This window comes from Chionomys nivalis, chromosome 26 (assembly GCF_950005125.1).
Source record: "Chionomys nivalis chromosome 26, mChiNiv1.1, whole genome shotgun sequence".
NCBI lineage: Eukaryota > Metazoa > Chordata > Mammalia > Rodentia > Cricetidae > Chionomys > Chionomys nivalis.
Genome location: NC_080111.1, coordinates 8,652,352 through 8,667,822, shown reverse-complemented (window position 1 = coordinate 8,667,822; position 15,471 = coordinate 8,652,352). Strand labels below are relative to the sequence as shown.

Below are 15,471 nucleotides of genomic sequence, written 5' to 3'. Positions count from 1 at the left end.
TACGCTGTCCTGTAAGGAACATCTACGATATCACCAGTTCAGAAAGAGAGCAGGAAAGCAAACAGGCACGCAGGGCTTAGAGGACGGCCTGGTGGTTAAGAGCAAATGCCGCCCTTCTAGAAGGCCTGAGTTGGGTTCCCAGCATCCACGTGCGGCTCACAGCCACCTGTAAGTCCAGTTCTGAGGAATGGGGCACGCTCTTCCAGCCTCACATTGCATGCATTCATTGCATGTGTACGCCTGTGCATGTACACACAAAATAAAATTTCTCTAAAAAGAGAAAAGGAGCATTTATTCAGGAGTATCTGCAGAAAGCTGGTATCCATGTAAGTTAGGCAAAGAAAATCGTATGTAATCAATCATATTATAGTTGGGGCCCTGGACTTCAGAGCTGTTTACCTGTGGCCTCTTACTTCCAGGGAAAGAACACCGAAGGAAAGCAAGACCGAAAATCCAACCAAAGGATTCTCTGACTTTAATTCCTCCTGTAACTAACTTCATGGGGCTCTTCAGAACGCCCAAGAACACCCATGTTTACCACAACATTTTCTCTTTTTCATCTGGTGTTTCATCCGATATCATAAATGTATCAAGACCAAGAATCGTGTGTTTGAACAAGCTTAGGCACCAAGAGCAGAAAGGCAATTCAGAGCCCACAGAAAGCTAGTAATTAAAAAAAAAAGCATTTGAACATGAAATGATTCTTGAGTGGTCTTTCAGGGGACGAAGCCTGTGTTGTTTGAATGGAAGGGCTGTATGTTAATACTGAGCAGATCTTCTTTTTCAGTGTTCCGCATGGAATTTAACATCAGGTTAGTTATTGCTTCAAAAAAGTAAGTTGAATTTCTGCAGATGATGCCTCCACTCACACCTATAAGATTTATCAACTGTCATGAGCAGATAATATATTTGTTTATTGTTATGCCTGCATCATAAGCCCTCCCCGCCACGCCCAGAGACCAGGAGTCCCAGTTCGTATGCAAAAGCAAAGAGCTTTTATTGCTAACTTTAGCTTGGGATCTCCATTTGTCCTGTCTTCAAAAACCAAAAACCAAAAACCAAAAACCAAAAACAAAACAGAGTGAGTTCCAGGTCAGTCAAAGCCACACGAAGAAATCCTGTCTTGAAAAACAAACAAACAAACAAAACAAAGTAAAACCCCCCACAAAGTTAAGAAGTGAATCAAATGATAAGACATCCTCATTTTCTCAGTGTCATTAAGGGTAACTCTTGAAGTTTATTAGGTTTATTATTAGGCCTCTGATCATGAACAACCAAGCCTTGAGGTAGCTTCAGGTAGGCTCAAGATATTTTGTATGCAATCACAGACACTTTCTGAGAAACTAGCCAGATTATCCCAACAACAGTATTTCTTTTGAAGAATCACTGCCAACTTTTAAAAATATATTTTGTTGAAATAAACTTTAATAAAATAGTCTAGCAGTTTCTCCTCTCCACACTCCTCTCAGATCTTCCCTGCCCAGTCACCTCCACACCCTTTCTTTTTTCTCTTTAGAGAACAAATAAGCAAATGACAAACACTCCAAATAAACTAGAATTTAAAAAAAAAAAACATAAAAGACACACACACACAAACCCATACAAACACGAAATTGGAACCACATTATAAAGGCAAAAGACCAGTAAAACAAACAAAAATGCCCAAACAAAGCAATGTGAGACAAAAAGCCTACAAAAATGGCATTGAGTTCACTCTGTGTTGGTCATCTACTGCTGGGCTTAGAGCCTATCCCCAAGGGGGGTTAATATAGCCAGTTAGACTCCACTGGAGAAAATTCATCTTTCCTTTGCAAGTGGATTATCAGCTGGAGAGAGTTTGTTGGTTAAGGACCGTGAGTTCATATCCACTTCTGTAAAGAGAGACTACTCACTCATTTCCCGACCCAGGATCGTGGGTTCGTTCCCCATTTGGGCGCCAACCCTAGGAGCAACTATCTGTTCGTTTTCCGTCACCCAGATCTGAAAATAATCACACAGAAACCATATTAATTATAACACTGCTTGGCCTATTAGCTCAGGCTTTTTATAAACTAACTCTTATGTCTTAAGTTAACCCACTCATATTACAAGGCTGAGCTTACTAGGTAAAGTTCTGGCATCTGTCTCCTTCAGCAGCTACATGGGGTCTCTTTGACTCTGCCTACTTTCTATATCTCCAGCTCAGATTTGCTGCCTGGCTTTATTCTACCCTGCTATTATAGGCCCAAAGCAGATTCTTTATTAACCAATAGTAGCAAAACACATTCACAGCATACAAAGGAGAAGCCCACATCACACTTTTCCTCTCAGCATTGGGACCCTATCTGGCTTGAACCTGTGGAGGCTCTGTGCATGCTGCCACATTTGAATTCATATGTACATCAGCCCTGTTGTGTCTGGAGACTACTGTTTCCTTGGAGCCACCCATCCCCTCTGGCTCTCACAGTCATTCTGCCTCCTCTCTGGCATAGCTCCTTGAACCTTACAGGGGAGGATACTCTCAACTCTTCATGATTAATTTTTATCATTCTATTATTTTCCCTTAAAAAATCATATACGGACATACTGAGCTTTACCATGTATGCTGGAACATACCCGTAATCAAGGACTTGGTATGTTCATACAGGAGGTTTGCTAAGAGTTCAAGACCGGTGTGAGCTACGGTGAGTCCTAGTGAGAGAGACATTGGTCTCAGTGACCTACCCAGCCCTTAGTTTCACTGTAAGGTAAATTTGGCATGTGTTGATGAAGAGTTCAGTATTGCTCCCTGATTCCAACCTCCTTTCCCTTCCTTCTTTTCCATTTCTAGTAGCAAGTACTCAAAGGATTAAAAGACATGGCTGCTATCCAGGGTTCATTAATCTCTGTTAGCTATATTTTCCCCTTATTTGTATTATGAAGTAATTTAACATACAGGCATGATTATAACAACTTTTAACATTTTCAAAACATAGATTATAAATATATTCATGATATAAATCTTGGTAAATTTTCCTCGATAATTTATATGAACTTACAGTAGTAGTCACAGAAAGTTTGTTAATTCATAATCACATATACAAAACACAAATCCAAATATCAAATGTGAATTCCTGAACTAGTTGGTGCTTTTACTTGTTACTTCTTTACCAATCCTATCTATAACAGCAATCTAACAACCAAGAATAAGAAGCTATTTTAACAATGTCTATTTTCAGATGCTTCATTTCTAGGAGAAAACAGGTGATCATTAATTAAATACAAGAATTACTTCTGGAACTTTCTGAGAAGCTACCTTAAAATAGGACTAAGATAAGTTACGTTTTCATTCTAGTTAAGAATGGTTGTACATGCCTGTAATTCTTCTGTTGGAATGTTAATAAGGTGAGTTACCTGACAAAAAGGGTTTTCTATGCTAAATTTTTATCTTTACCTTTTCAATAAAACATGTCACCAAAGATTAGAAAGTTGACAAAATTAACAACTTGGTCCAGTATAGAGGGCAAAATATAAACAGTTAGTGGCCAAATCAATGGACATAGTAACATTGGTCCTTTAAAAAAATTAAGATTTATTATCATTTTTAAAATTTTTATGTGTATGAGTGTTTTGCTTGCATTTATGTTTGTGTTCCACATGCATGCTTGGTGCCCTAGGAGGTCGGCAAAGGATGCTGGATCCACTGGAACTGGAGTTATGGACACTCGTGAGCCGCAAGAACAGGAAGTATTCTTAACCACTGAGTCAGTCTGCAGCCCCAGTAGGGATGTGCTTAGAGCCCCAAACAGTAGATAGCTACTTTAGACACAAAAAAATTGATAAATTTATGCCATCTGCAATACCAAGTTTCAGAGAAAATTATCCAAAACAAGCCTTTCTCATCTCGTTTATTTTCAGCTTAGTACACACAGTTCAAACAATCATGGCTGGGAAAGTATGTGGCCCAATCAGACAAGAATTAAAAGCGCATAGTCTTCTTCTAAGCATGACACCTAATAACTTGCTCAAATAGTAATCCATATTCTGTTGGTCAGGTTTTGTCATAACTCAGGGGTCTGACACCTCGTCTGATTTTACATCTACTCTCATTGAAGAAATTCGTCCACTATATGGGACCAGGAATCAAAAGAACCACTGTATTTCTCCCAAAGATATATTTTTTTAAAGATTTCATTTATTTATTTATTTATTTATTTATTTATTTATTTATTTATTTATTATGTATACAGTATTCTGCTTGCATGTCTGCCTACAGGCCAGAAGAGGGCACCAAATCTCATTACGGATGGTTGTGAGCCCCCATAAGGTTGCTGGGAATTGAACTCAGGTCCTCTGGAAGAGCAGTCAGTGCTCTTAACCTCTGAGCCATCTCTCCAGCCCCCAAAGATATTTTTTTTTTTTTTGAAATACCTGTTAAAGCTTGTAGACAGTGAGAAGCCTGTCTCAAGGGAGGTTGACAGCATTCCTGGTCTAACACCTGAGTTGTGAACGACGTCTTGCTATCCTGCACACTATCACGTGTCCCTTCAGGGCTATACATACATACATACATACATACATACATACATACACACACACATGCCTACTAAAAGTCTTGACGCCTAATAAATATATTTATATAATTTGATACCAAAAAGATAAAACTTAATTTTATTGTTTGAAACGTTACCTGTAAAGACCTTTAAAAATCACAAATCAAATTGTCATTTTTAATTGTGGGACTTTTATGGCAGCTTCTGCGACTTCTTTGGATATGTCTACTCCAAGAGGACATCTGCATGGAAACCAGAGGCCACATTACGTTATGCTTGCTTCACCACCTACCACAACTTCTGCACATTATCAGCTTGGAGTCTGGCCAATGGTGGAAGTAACGGGGAGTTGGCATAGGTGATGATGATCCTTACACAAACCAGGACGACGCACGACACTACCTCGTTCATAAGAAACCCGAACTGTGAGGTGTGTTTACAACTCTACTGCTCCAAAGTGCTGTAAACTAGTAAGTTTAAAACAAAACGAAGGCTGGGGATATATAGTTCAGGGCTCAATGGCAGAGTGTCTGTTTGAATACATGCAGAACCTTGAATTCTACAAACTATCAAACAGACAACAAAAAAGCAAGTGGAAAAATAACCCTTAAAATGAAGCATAAAACACAACAAAAGATGCCATAGTCTGTAGTCTTTTGCAGAGGTCAAGATGAAAAGCACATTTTTACACATAAGCCAAGCCTACATTGTTCATATGTTTGCTGCTCCCACAGTTTCCATGACTTCTCAGAGTCCACAGTTGGTCTGTCCTTGTTCTTCCAGACTGAAAGCTCTTCCCCGCTCACCCACCTTATCTGTTCTTTGTCAGTAAACAAAGGGAAACCTCAAATTCCCCCTTTTCGATGACACTGCTCAAGGTAAGCCCTGACCCCAGCAGGATAAAGCCATCAGCTCCAGCCTCGACACTGCCACAAGGGGGCACAAGTGAGCAGCCACTATCGTCTGATACTGGCTAAACTTTCAGACAGTCCCCTAAATGCTGGCCATCCACAGCCAGCATCAACAATCTGCACATCAAGTACAACTCTCTGGAGCCGAGAAGTTCAAAGTAGCAGAAGAAATAACGTCCACATCTAATGATGTCAGATTAGGAAACATAATTGTCCTAAATTATTCCCTAACCTGAACAGAACGTGATAGCAAATTAAAAACTGCTCTTGGAACTATGGGTTGAGAGAGGACATAAGCTAAGTGTGAACAGCTGCCTCCTGGCTTAATCCCATCGATTCCTGGAGGAGCACAGTTACAACATTCCTGCATGTTATCTTCATGGCTCCCTTAAGTTTGCTAATCCACTAACCGCCCTTAGATAGCGCTACACATCACAAAAGTACAGCTCATGAAGAGGGCTTCCGTCCTGTTATTAAAAATGTTATGTGTATGTGTGTGCCCGAGTGTAAGCATGTATACCATCTGCATTCACGAGCCATGGAGGTCAGGGTGTTGGATCCCCTAAAACTGGAGGAAGGGTAGCTGTGAGCCGCATGTGGGTGCTGAAAACAGACCCCAGGTTCTCTGTGTGAGCAGTGACCAATCTTAACTACCAAGGCATCTCTCCAGTCCTAAAATGTGTACTTTTCTGGACGAAATAAACAACACATCAACATTATTCATGGCCTATAGAAATAGGCCATGGCTCATATATGGCTTGGAAAAATTTTTATAATTTGATTCTGTAGCAGAAATATTTCATATCACCTATTTCTCAAGTCTATCAATGAAAACCAGTAATTTTCCTTAAACTACCAACCAGAATATCGACAAAAACTTCCTATGTAAAGAACATGCGCCAGGCTTTCCTTCTCTTTTATGAGGTGATTTGTGTAAACAGGATCCGTGGTCTACGTACCTTGGTTCATACCGGAAGTTTTCTACATCATGTAAAATGCCCAAGCCGGCACGCAATCTTTCAATCCCATTCCTGAAAAACAGTAATAAAACAAAGACAAAAATGGCACCGAAACAAAAACCAACAGCCTCAAGGTCGAAGGAAAGACAATTTAGTGTGGTAAGACATTAATGGTTAAATACATGATTGCAAAGAAATCCCATCTTGTGGCTTACCACGCAATCATAATGCCATTATCAGTGCACAGTCTTGGGGGAGGGCACAGCAAAGTGCATTGTGTCGCATCTACTACAATTTCCAATGCTCTTCGGATATATGAGTTACTTGCAACACCTCCAGACACAACCTGAAAGAATAGGGAAGACGAGTACCAAATGCTATCGCATACAGATAGGAAGCAAGCTGTTACTACACTGGGGGAGGGGGGCAGCTTTATCCAACAAGAAACTATTTGGGGCTAAGTGATTAGTATTTGCGTAATAAAAATCTGGAGACGCTAATCACAGTTTTTAGCCAGCACGTATTTGCTGCTAGCATTTTAAATATTTTCTTAGTATCAGAAAGTGTCTCGGCCACGTTGACAATCACAATACATCAATATTTTAGACGGCATTTGCACTTTTGGTTTGTTTCACTGAGCTACCCGGCTCTCACAAAACCATTACCTCTAATATCCATTTTTAATATCCCATCTTGCTAACTGCCGAATTTAGACATTTCCATTTTCAAAGACTTAAGACCTATTAAATAGGAAGATTACCAAGTCGTATGAGCACGTGTAAAGGGATTTCACTAAAAGACGGAGGATAGCAGCCTTGTTTTCTAAAACTAGGAACCACAGTGGCTACTCTGGTTTCTTTATGGCCAATCCTCTTCAAATTCAAAATGTAGCCTGGGATTTTGTTTTTCTACACAGGCGATGTTACGTCTACCTTCTCGATGGCTATATATCGCTTTTCTTCTGTATTGTTCTACACTGTCCAGCAGGAGACACAAGGCCCTAAATCCAAAGCCACACGATGGGAAGTGAACCGCTGCTAGCGGGTGACCGGGTAAGCTTACTAATACTGCGTTCGCTGGCGGTAACAACTCTCTCTGCTTGCAAAACAGAATAGCGCGCTGCGTTCTCATGGCAAGGTGGCATGCGGTCACGTGCTGCACCGCAGCCGCAATGTCTGCGGCGGAAGACAGGATTTGCCCCTTCTCAATGCCTTCTTCCTTCTCCTTCCTTTCGATTAGCTTATCGATAACATGCTGAAGTCCCGTAAAAGAAAAATTGCAGTTCTTAGCATTCTGCATGGGAGGATTGAGGGTAAAATGGAATCTATTTCCTTCTTTGGCCAAATGTTCTATAGCCTTCCCACCGCTCATCGTAGAATATTCCAGATGATTGATTAAAGAAAGTCTTCTTGCCACCTATTAAAAACAAACGATAATATATTTTGATCATAAAGTAATTAAAGAAAGATTACCCACTATGACCAAGTTAGCTTTAATCCAGGGATAAAAGGATGGTTTAAAATGTGAGTCAATGCCTGTAATAAAAGACATTAAAAAGTATATTCTTAAATGAGTCATAGACTGCACATTTTGAAGTCATAAGACATAAAGATAATGAATTCAAAGATAATTTAAAATCCTGAATGAATACAGAGACTGGCTAATTTCAGGCAAGGCTTTTCTTGAACAACCTGACCAGCAGCATCTAAGCACTGCCTCCCTAGTTTTTCTCTTACCCTGGGGTCGGAAAATTTATTAGGATGGTTATTTAATGATTAACTTTGAAAATAAGAATCTGGCCTATTCATCCCCTCTGTCATTTCGGCTGTTTTGTGGACGGCAGTAGGCTCCCTCTGTACTTCTAAAGAAACTCCGCTGTGATGTTGGCAATTACGCAGTGGATTCTGAATTCCGTGTTAGTCTTTGCTTTTCCCTCACAGGGTTTCACTGTGTAGCCCCCCCACCTCCAGTTGGCCCGGAACTCACTCTGTAGACCAAGCAGTGATCCACCTGCCTCTGCCTCCAAGGGCTGGAATTAAAGGTTTGTACCACAATGCTCTGCTCCTAATATCTGTATATCATTACCTTTTGGCAGCATGCCACAATGCTATAGCTTCCCAAACACTTTCACAAGAATATTTGACTAAATATGTAACAATAACTACAAAGGATTTGAGTTTTTACATATAGATATAAAATTGGCATTTTATTAAATGGCTAAAAATGACAAAATTGAGATGGAAACAATGGTGATTCACACCTGTAATCCCAGCACATGGAAGGCAAAAGCAGGAGGATCACCATGAGTTTGACTCCAGCATGGGTTACAGAAAGGAACCCTATCTAAAAGAAGAAAAAAAGAGTTATCACAACTCTTCACTTTTTTTTTTTTCTTCTCTATGTACTCTTGGCTGTCCTGGAGCTCATCAAGTAGATCAGGCTGGCCTTGAACTCACAGAGATCCACAAACCTCTGCCTCCCAAGTACTGGGATTAAAGGTCTGCACCACTATTCCAGGCCACAACTCTTTTTTTTTTTTTTTTTTTTTGGTTTTTCGAGACAGGGTTTCTCTGTGGCTTTGGAGCCTGTCCTGGAACTAGCTCTTGTAGACCAGGCTGGTCTCGAACTCACAGAGATCCGCCTGCCTCTGCCTCCCAAGTGCTGGGATTAAAGGCGTGCGCCACCACCGCCCGGCCCAGGCCACAACTCTTGATCTTTGAGATAAGACCTTGCCGCATGGCCTAGGATCGCCTCAAACTCATTAAATAGTCAAAGTTGGCATCAAGTCTGTGGTTTACCCTGCTACCCATCCAGCCTTTTGTCGTGGTTTTTAAAAACCTTTCCAGTAAGGGGCATTGCTCAGAACTACCTAGATGACTAGTCTGTATATGACTATTTAACTGGAAGAGCCAACAAAGTGACTTCTGAGACAGTACCTTGTCGAGCATGTCACCTGGCGCTATGTCCAAAGACTTCCCAAGAAGCAGGAAATCTGAAACACCGCGGACTAAGGCCAACAGGCAGTGACCTCCAGAAATCAAAAGAACTAGAAAAGGAAATTCTACTTTGTTGGTCAGTCTGATGGTAAGCGCATGAGCCTCCATATGGTGGATAGGAATGAAGGGCTTTTTAAACTGGTTTACTAGCTGTAGGCTGAATGATAAGCCTACGCCCAGGCTCAGAGCCAGTCCTGGTTTGACGGTGGTTGCGATTGCTGAGAGGTCACGTGGCGAGACTCTGCTGGCAGAAAGGGCTTCTTCTACTATTCGCTCAATATTTTCTCTGTGAAGCTGTTGAGCTACTGGAGGAACAATTCCGCCTGTTCTGAAAGAAAAAGGAAGACAGACGAAAAAACTAGGAGAGAAGGAAAATAAGTTATGTCTGAAGGCATTCTTGCAAATGAACCGCTGGGTCAGTATGTATGCTAACATTGCATGCAAATGGACCACTGGATTAGTATGTACGCTAACATTGTGTGCAAATGAACCACTGGGTTAGTATGTATGCTAACACTGTGCAAATGAACCACTGGGTTAGTATGTATGCTAACACTGTGCAAATGAACCACTGGGTTAGTATGTATGCTAACACTGTGCAAATGAACCACTGGGTCAGTATGTATGCTAACACTGTGCAAATGAACCACTGGGTCAGTATGTATGCTAACACTGTGTACAAATGAACCACTGGGTCAGTATGTATGCTAACACTGTGTGCAAATGAACCACTGGGTTAGTACGTATGCTAACACTGTGTACAAATGAACCACTGGGTCAGTACGTATGCTAACGCTGTGTGCAAATGAACCACTGGGCTAGTATGTATGCTAACACTGTGTACAAATGAACCACTGGGTCAGTATGTATGCTAACACTGTGCAAATGAACCACTGGGTCAGTATGTATGCTAACACTGTGCAAATGAACCACTGGGACAGTATGTATGCTAACACTGTGTACAAATGAACCACTGGGTCAGTATGTATGCTAACACTGTATGCAAATGAACCACTGGGTTAGTATGTATGCTAACACTGTGTACAAATGAACCACTGGGTCAGTACGTATGCTAACGCTGTGTGCAAATGAACCACTGGGCTAGTATGTATGCTAACACTGTGTACAAATGAACCACTGGGTCAGTATGTATGCTAACACTGTGCAAATGAACCACTGGGTCAGTATGTATGCTAACACTGTGCAAATGAACCACTGGGTCAGTATGTATGCTAACACTGTGTGCAGATGAACCACTGGGCTAGTATGTATGCTAACGCTGTGTGCAGATGAACCACTGGGTTAGTACGTATGCTAACACTGTGAGCTTTATAACGCAGGACTAGGAAGAGTTCAATATTGTTGCTGACTTCTTATCCTGTGTTCAAGACTGCTATGGTTTATTTCTGATGAAGTGAGGTCACCAGAACCACCTCATAAAGCATTCCAAAGAGGTCATGAGCAAAGGAAGGGCAGTCTAGAACTGTATTTAGCTCTGATTAATCTCCAAGGAGAGAATCTTAGAAATCAAACAAGAGTTACTTGTCTAGAGTAACATATTAAAATGCATTAAAGACCACGAGGGGCCCAGGCATCAAAGAGGACTCATATTTTCTAGGAACGGCGGGGAGAAACAAGTATGAGCAGTAAGAAATATGAAGACAGGTTTACGAAGGTTTATTTTGAAACACACTGCACTGGAGGTCGGACGAGGACAGGGGATAGCTTGCAATCCTAAAATAAAGTCTGGGAATCTAGTGTTGGGGTTAGCAGTGGAGAGCTCCAGCTGATGAGGGACAAAGGATGATCGCTCCAAACACGGAGGGAGGAGTTAGCAGGGAGGGTTGGGAACGCAGCTCCAGGGGAAAGCACCTGTCTAAGGGCCTCACATTCAGTCTCCGGGATGAAAAATGACGGGCAGAATGGGGCTAGCAACACATATAGTAACTTCTAACTGGCTTACAGGCTGGGATCCAGTTCCCCAAGTCTGTAAAATCCACCTCTGTCTCAAAACATCATTTTAAAATACTTGACATTGCAAGACCATGTGGGATGGTTTCTATACATAGAAATAAAACTCTTCACAATATTCAATGACTAATTATATTATCTATATGTAATTTATATAAATATATATTTTACACATATGTTTTTCCAGGGAGCGAGGATGTATGTAAATCAGTAAGTTCATTTTGTAACAAAATTTTAAAAGCTTATTTAAATAGACTTATTTGATATTCCTCTTCTCTATTGGCAGCAAGAGTACTCAAGGCTCATTTGTAAAATGTCTAACATTTAATTTACTTTATATTTTTTAGATGACTTTTTTATTTATTTATAGCGGGGCCTGGTGCATGTGGAAGTCAGATCAGCCGGGAGCTTTACTAACATGTCACCCCAATGTTCCTTCTACATTCATTTTGACCTTGACACATTCATGTTGACCTTGTCTCCACATCGATGCCTCTCTACTTTTCTAGCTGGGTCTTCCGACTCTTGGAGACCGTGGCAGATTGTGATGCCAGAAGACCCTAGAAAGCAATCTGTCGCTGACTGTTATTTTCCAACTGAAAATATTTCCTGGACTGGGATTTGAGAGAGTTTGAATTCCAGTCCCTTCCCTCCCGCTCACGTTTTCCTTGTTTTATATCTGTTTCACGCCTTCCTTGGCATTTTACTTTCAAGAAATTATACTAAGCGATAAAGATAAACAATGAGAAAAACTACGGCCTTATTCTCAACTAACTAACGACAACATTGTCTAGACATTTTAACTTGTACGGAGAATGCAGATGACTAATGAAGAAGGAAACCATTGAAATCTGGAGTCTAGGCGAGGGACAATAGAGGATTAACTAAGTTAGAGAGAACGGAGAGAAGTATCCCAAGCTGTATCTGAGGGTTATGTTTAGCACCCCTGAATGGCTGACGTGGCTGTGAGACGGTGAGGCCTTGAAGGTCTGGAAGAGGGGGATGCTCGTAAGCAGTGATTTTATCACCATGTCCCCCCCATTGTCTCGCAGACCTGTTCACTGTCTTGATAGTAACGTGAGTGTCGCTACGGCTAGATTTTACTCGCCAAAAACGGCAGCAGGTGTTCTAAAGGAATTCATATCAATTCATATTGAAGACAATGCCATCATGAGTTTATAGACAAGGAAGCGGGAAATATGCTCGGTCTCAGTGCACAGTGCTAACCTATATGTGAAACTATACTTAGCTCGAGGCAGACAGGCACAGCAGACAGTTTAGAACCTTGGGATCCCCACCTGGTTTGGATGATGCCCACATTCTCCCTTGGCAGCCTAGTTTCTTTGCCTGTACCCACTAGGCATACACACCCCTCTCCAAACAATGCGCTCAGCAACCTCTCCCTCCTCAGCCTGCATGGGGCTATCTGTACTCCTGTTTCTGAACACTGGTAGACATCCCTCTGGCCCTGTAGCAATCAAATTTAGACAGGTTTTATTCAAATGTATCCCCAACATCCCAGAATAAGAACAGAAAGGCTGACCCGGCCTAACTAGTTTGGATATATGTGTAAAACTGTGTCCTCGTATTGCCTTATGCCTATGAATAACTGGGCATGCACATGATCAAAACAGCAGCCTATGGAAGCCGACATACACAACAGAAAAAAATGAGTATATGATCTAATCTGTCAAACAAAATAAAGAAGCACCCAAATTCTGTCCCCGAGTAACCAATCCCTCCTTTGAACGCCAGGAAAGTAGTCCTGAGTAAGAATCAGGGTCTCTTAATCACGTGGTCGGCTGCCCATCTGGACAGTGGTTACATTTACAACCATTCACAACTGTCATTTTGATTCTTGTGTGAATTTGTGTGATCCCTTTTCAATTCTTTGAAAAAGACACCAAGAACCTGGAAATACCCACCCCGACCCCAACATAGCTGGTTTTTTTGTTCGTTTGTTTAGAGACAACTATGCCGCACTGGCTAGCCTGGAACTCAAATCCACCTTCCTCTGTCACGGAAGCGTTGGTATTAAAGGCCTGTATCGCAAGGCGTGGCTATATCTAGTGGGACTCAGCGGTTTTTACACAATAGAATAGGAATTCAACTATCAAAATTTGACTTTTACACAAAATACAAAAGGATGGTTTCGTTTTTCTTTTTCAAAAAACAAAACAAAAATACCATAAAACCGGGAATGACCAAAATGGTTGCTACTTACTTCAAATGCACTTCGGTCTGGGAATGCATGGCTTCTCCCCACACGCGTCCAGTTTCATCCACCACGGCAGCGGCTGTGTCGTCACAGCTGGTTTCGATCCCCAGGACCAGCTTACGAGGAGAAAGAACTCCAGGAGAAACACGAAGACTTCTCAAAAGTCCATACATGTTCCTCTTTGGTGGTTTGGCAAAAACTCCTGCTGTCTTCCTGAATATTAGCATACTTACTGCTCTACAGATAATTCCTGGGAAAGAATTACAGAAATATGATTTGGAATTGTCATTTGCAATTAATTCATCTACTTAAACAAAATACTGAATACTCATTTTTTAAGTATGCAGTCTTACAAAACTATAAGAGCGTTAGGAAAACCTGTCAAAATCTTACAAAGGTCCTATAAATCACTGAATATAAAATTAGGTCTTATAAAAGTGAAAAACATACAAAATCATTAATATTCCAAGTTGAGCATCCCCTAAAGTTAAAATCTAAACCACTCTCCCCACCTGACTTGCCAGTGGAAATATAAGGAACACTAGAACTATTATATAAAATTGCCTTGGCTATATTTATAGGATGCAAATAAAACATGAATTCACGTTTAGTCTTGAGTCTCATCCTGAGATATGTCATGTACATGACACATCCCTAAATTTAAAAAAAATTATTGAAATTTGAACACTTTTTGGTTCAGGCATTTTAGGTAAAGGGTGCTCAACTTGAACTTTATACAACAGCTAATGTTATTGCACAGTGGTTGTGTGGATAGTCCTTTTAAAACTAAGTTAAAAATTTAAAAATTAATGGCAAATAGAACAGATACCCCACACACACCCCATGTCCTGAGCCTCCTCTCCAAAACAGTGTACAGCACTGTATATTTAATAAATATACACAGTGTATATTTATTAAAATATACGCCCACCACTGAAAATTTAATTTTGTAGTTTGAAAACAGGCCCTCCCATAAAGCTCATTCTAAAACAAATGTATCTCGGCCAAAACAACTGCAGACACTTTTTTATCCAATGTTTGGAATCACATCTCCATTTTTTTTAATAACAGGTTTATCACCCCAAGCTTTTAAATCCTTCTCCCCACCCCGCCACCCCCCAGAGATAGCAATAAACACCCCCTAGCATTTCGACACTGCAAAACGTGTGGGTCGAGCAAGACTGGGGTTAGAAACAAATCGGGAACGCCTCCACTGGGAAAGCGGACCTGCAGGGACCGGCATGCAGCGAACTACCCGCAGATCCGAGTCGAGAGCGCCCAGGACTCCCACGGCCACCGCAGACGAATTGGATTTCCTTTGTTTGGGTACCACAGCTGGCTCGGAAGCGACGGAGTCCCTGTCGGCGGGGAGCTGGAGAGGAGCTCCGACTAGACCTGCTTTTAGAAGTCTCAGAGGCCGGGTTCGGGCAGCACCATCCACCTGTCGGAAACTGCAGCCGGAGCCCGGAGCTCCGGCCCCGGGAAGTGACGCCAGGGGGCGGCGCCGCGGCTCTCGGGGCGGCTGTGCTTCCTGGGGCACCAGAGCGCCTTAGTAAAGAAATGCTTAAGGACCTCCTGAGACTTCCAGCTTGCCCTCTGGCGTTCCTCCGAAGTGTGCGAGTACCAAGACTTCTACAGGGTCACGCTGACGTGAAGAGGAGTCCGAATTTAGTTCTGATTGCACTGCGGTACATTTTAAGGAACGGCCCTGCCTTCGGTTAGTGTTGCTGCCACTGCGGGAGAAAGGATCGGGTACATCCTCACCCTATTTTAGGGACAATGTCACCAGACTTACAGGTAGTAGTGACCCGAGAAACTTTTCGCTTTCATGGGGAAAGAGTATTTTCACCAGAAATCAGAACACCAGCGAAAATAGCCCCGGGTTCCCAGAGAATGGAAGCGTTT

General features: G+C 41.7%; 2 protein-coding genes across 9 annotated transcripts in view; one reads left to right on the top strand and one right to left on the bottom strand.

Annotated features, from left to right (window-relative positions):
- Ankar (ankyrin and armadillo repeat containing) overlaps positions 1 to 906 on the top strand; it is a 46,516-nt gene extending 45,610 nt beyond the window's left edge. For both annotated transcript variants that reach the window (XM_057758500.1, XM_057758499.1), the window contains one exon: positions 420 to 906. In XM_057758500.1, the coding sequence (XP_057614483.1) occupies positions 420 to 667 (248 nt within the window). In that variant the 3' untranslated portion in view covers positions 668 to 906. The remainder of the gene's footprint in view (positions 1 to 419) is intronic.
- Positions 1 to 15,471, bottom strand: part of Osgepl1 (O-sialoglycoprotein endopeptidase like 1) — a 29,822-nt gene that overhangs the window by 12,575 nt on the left and 1,776 nt on the right. For 2 of the 7 annotated variants that reach the window (XM_057758506.1, XM_057758504.1), the window contains exons 1-6: positions 14,794 to 15,027; positions 13,573 to 13,816; positions 9,318 to 9,705; positions 7,444 to 7,797; positions 6,597 to 6,727; positions 6,382 to 6,453 (exon numbers count right to left, since the gene is read on the bottom strand). In XM_057758506.1, the coding sequence (XP_057614489.1) occupies positions 6,382 to 6,453; positions 6,597 to 6,727; positions 7,444 to 7,797; positions 9,318 to 9,705; positions 13,573 to 13,816; positions 14,794 to 14,809 (1,205 nt within the window). In that variant the 5' untranslated portion in view covers positions 14,810 to 15,027. Of the gene's footprint in view, positions 1 to 1,135; positions 1,981 to 4,648; positions 4,754 to 6,381; positions 6,454 to 6,596; positions 6,728 to 7,313; positions 7,798 to 9,317; positions 9,706 to 13,572; positions 13,817 to 14,793; positions 15,028 to 15,471 lie in introns of those variants that run through there. The other 5 variants (XR_009056391.1, XM_057758501.1, XM_057758505.1 and 2 more) reach the window with 5 other exon arrangements.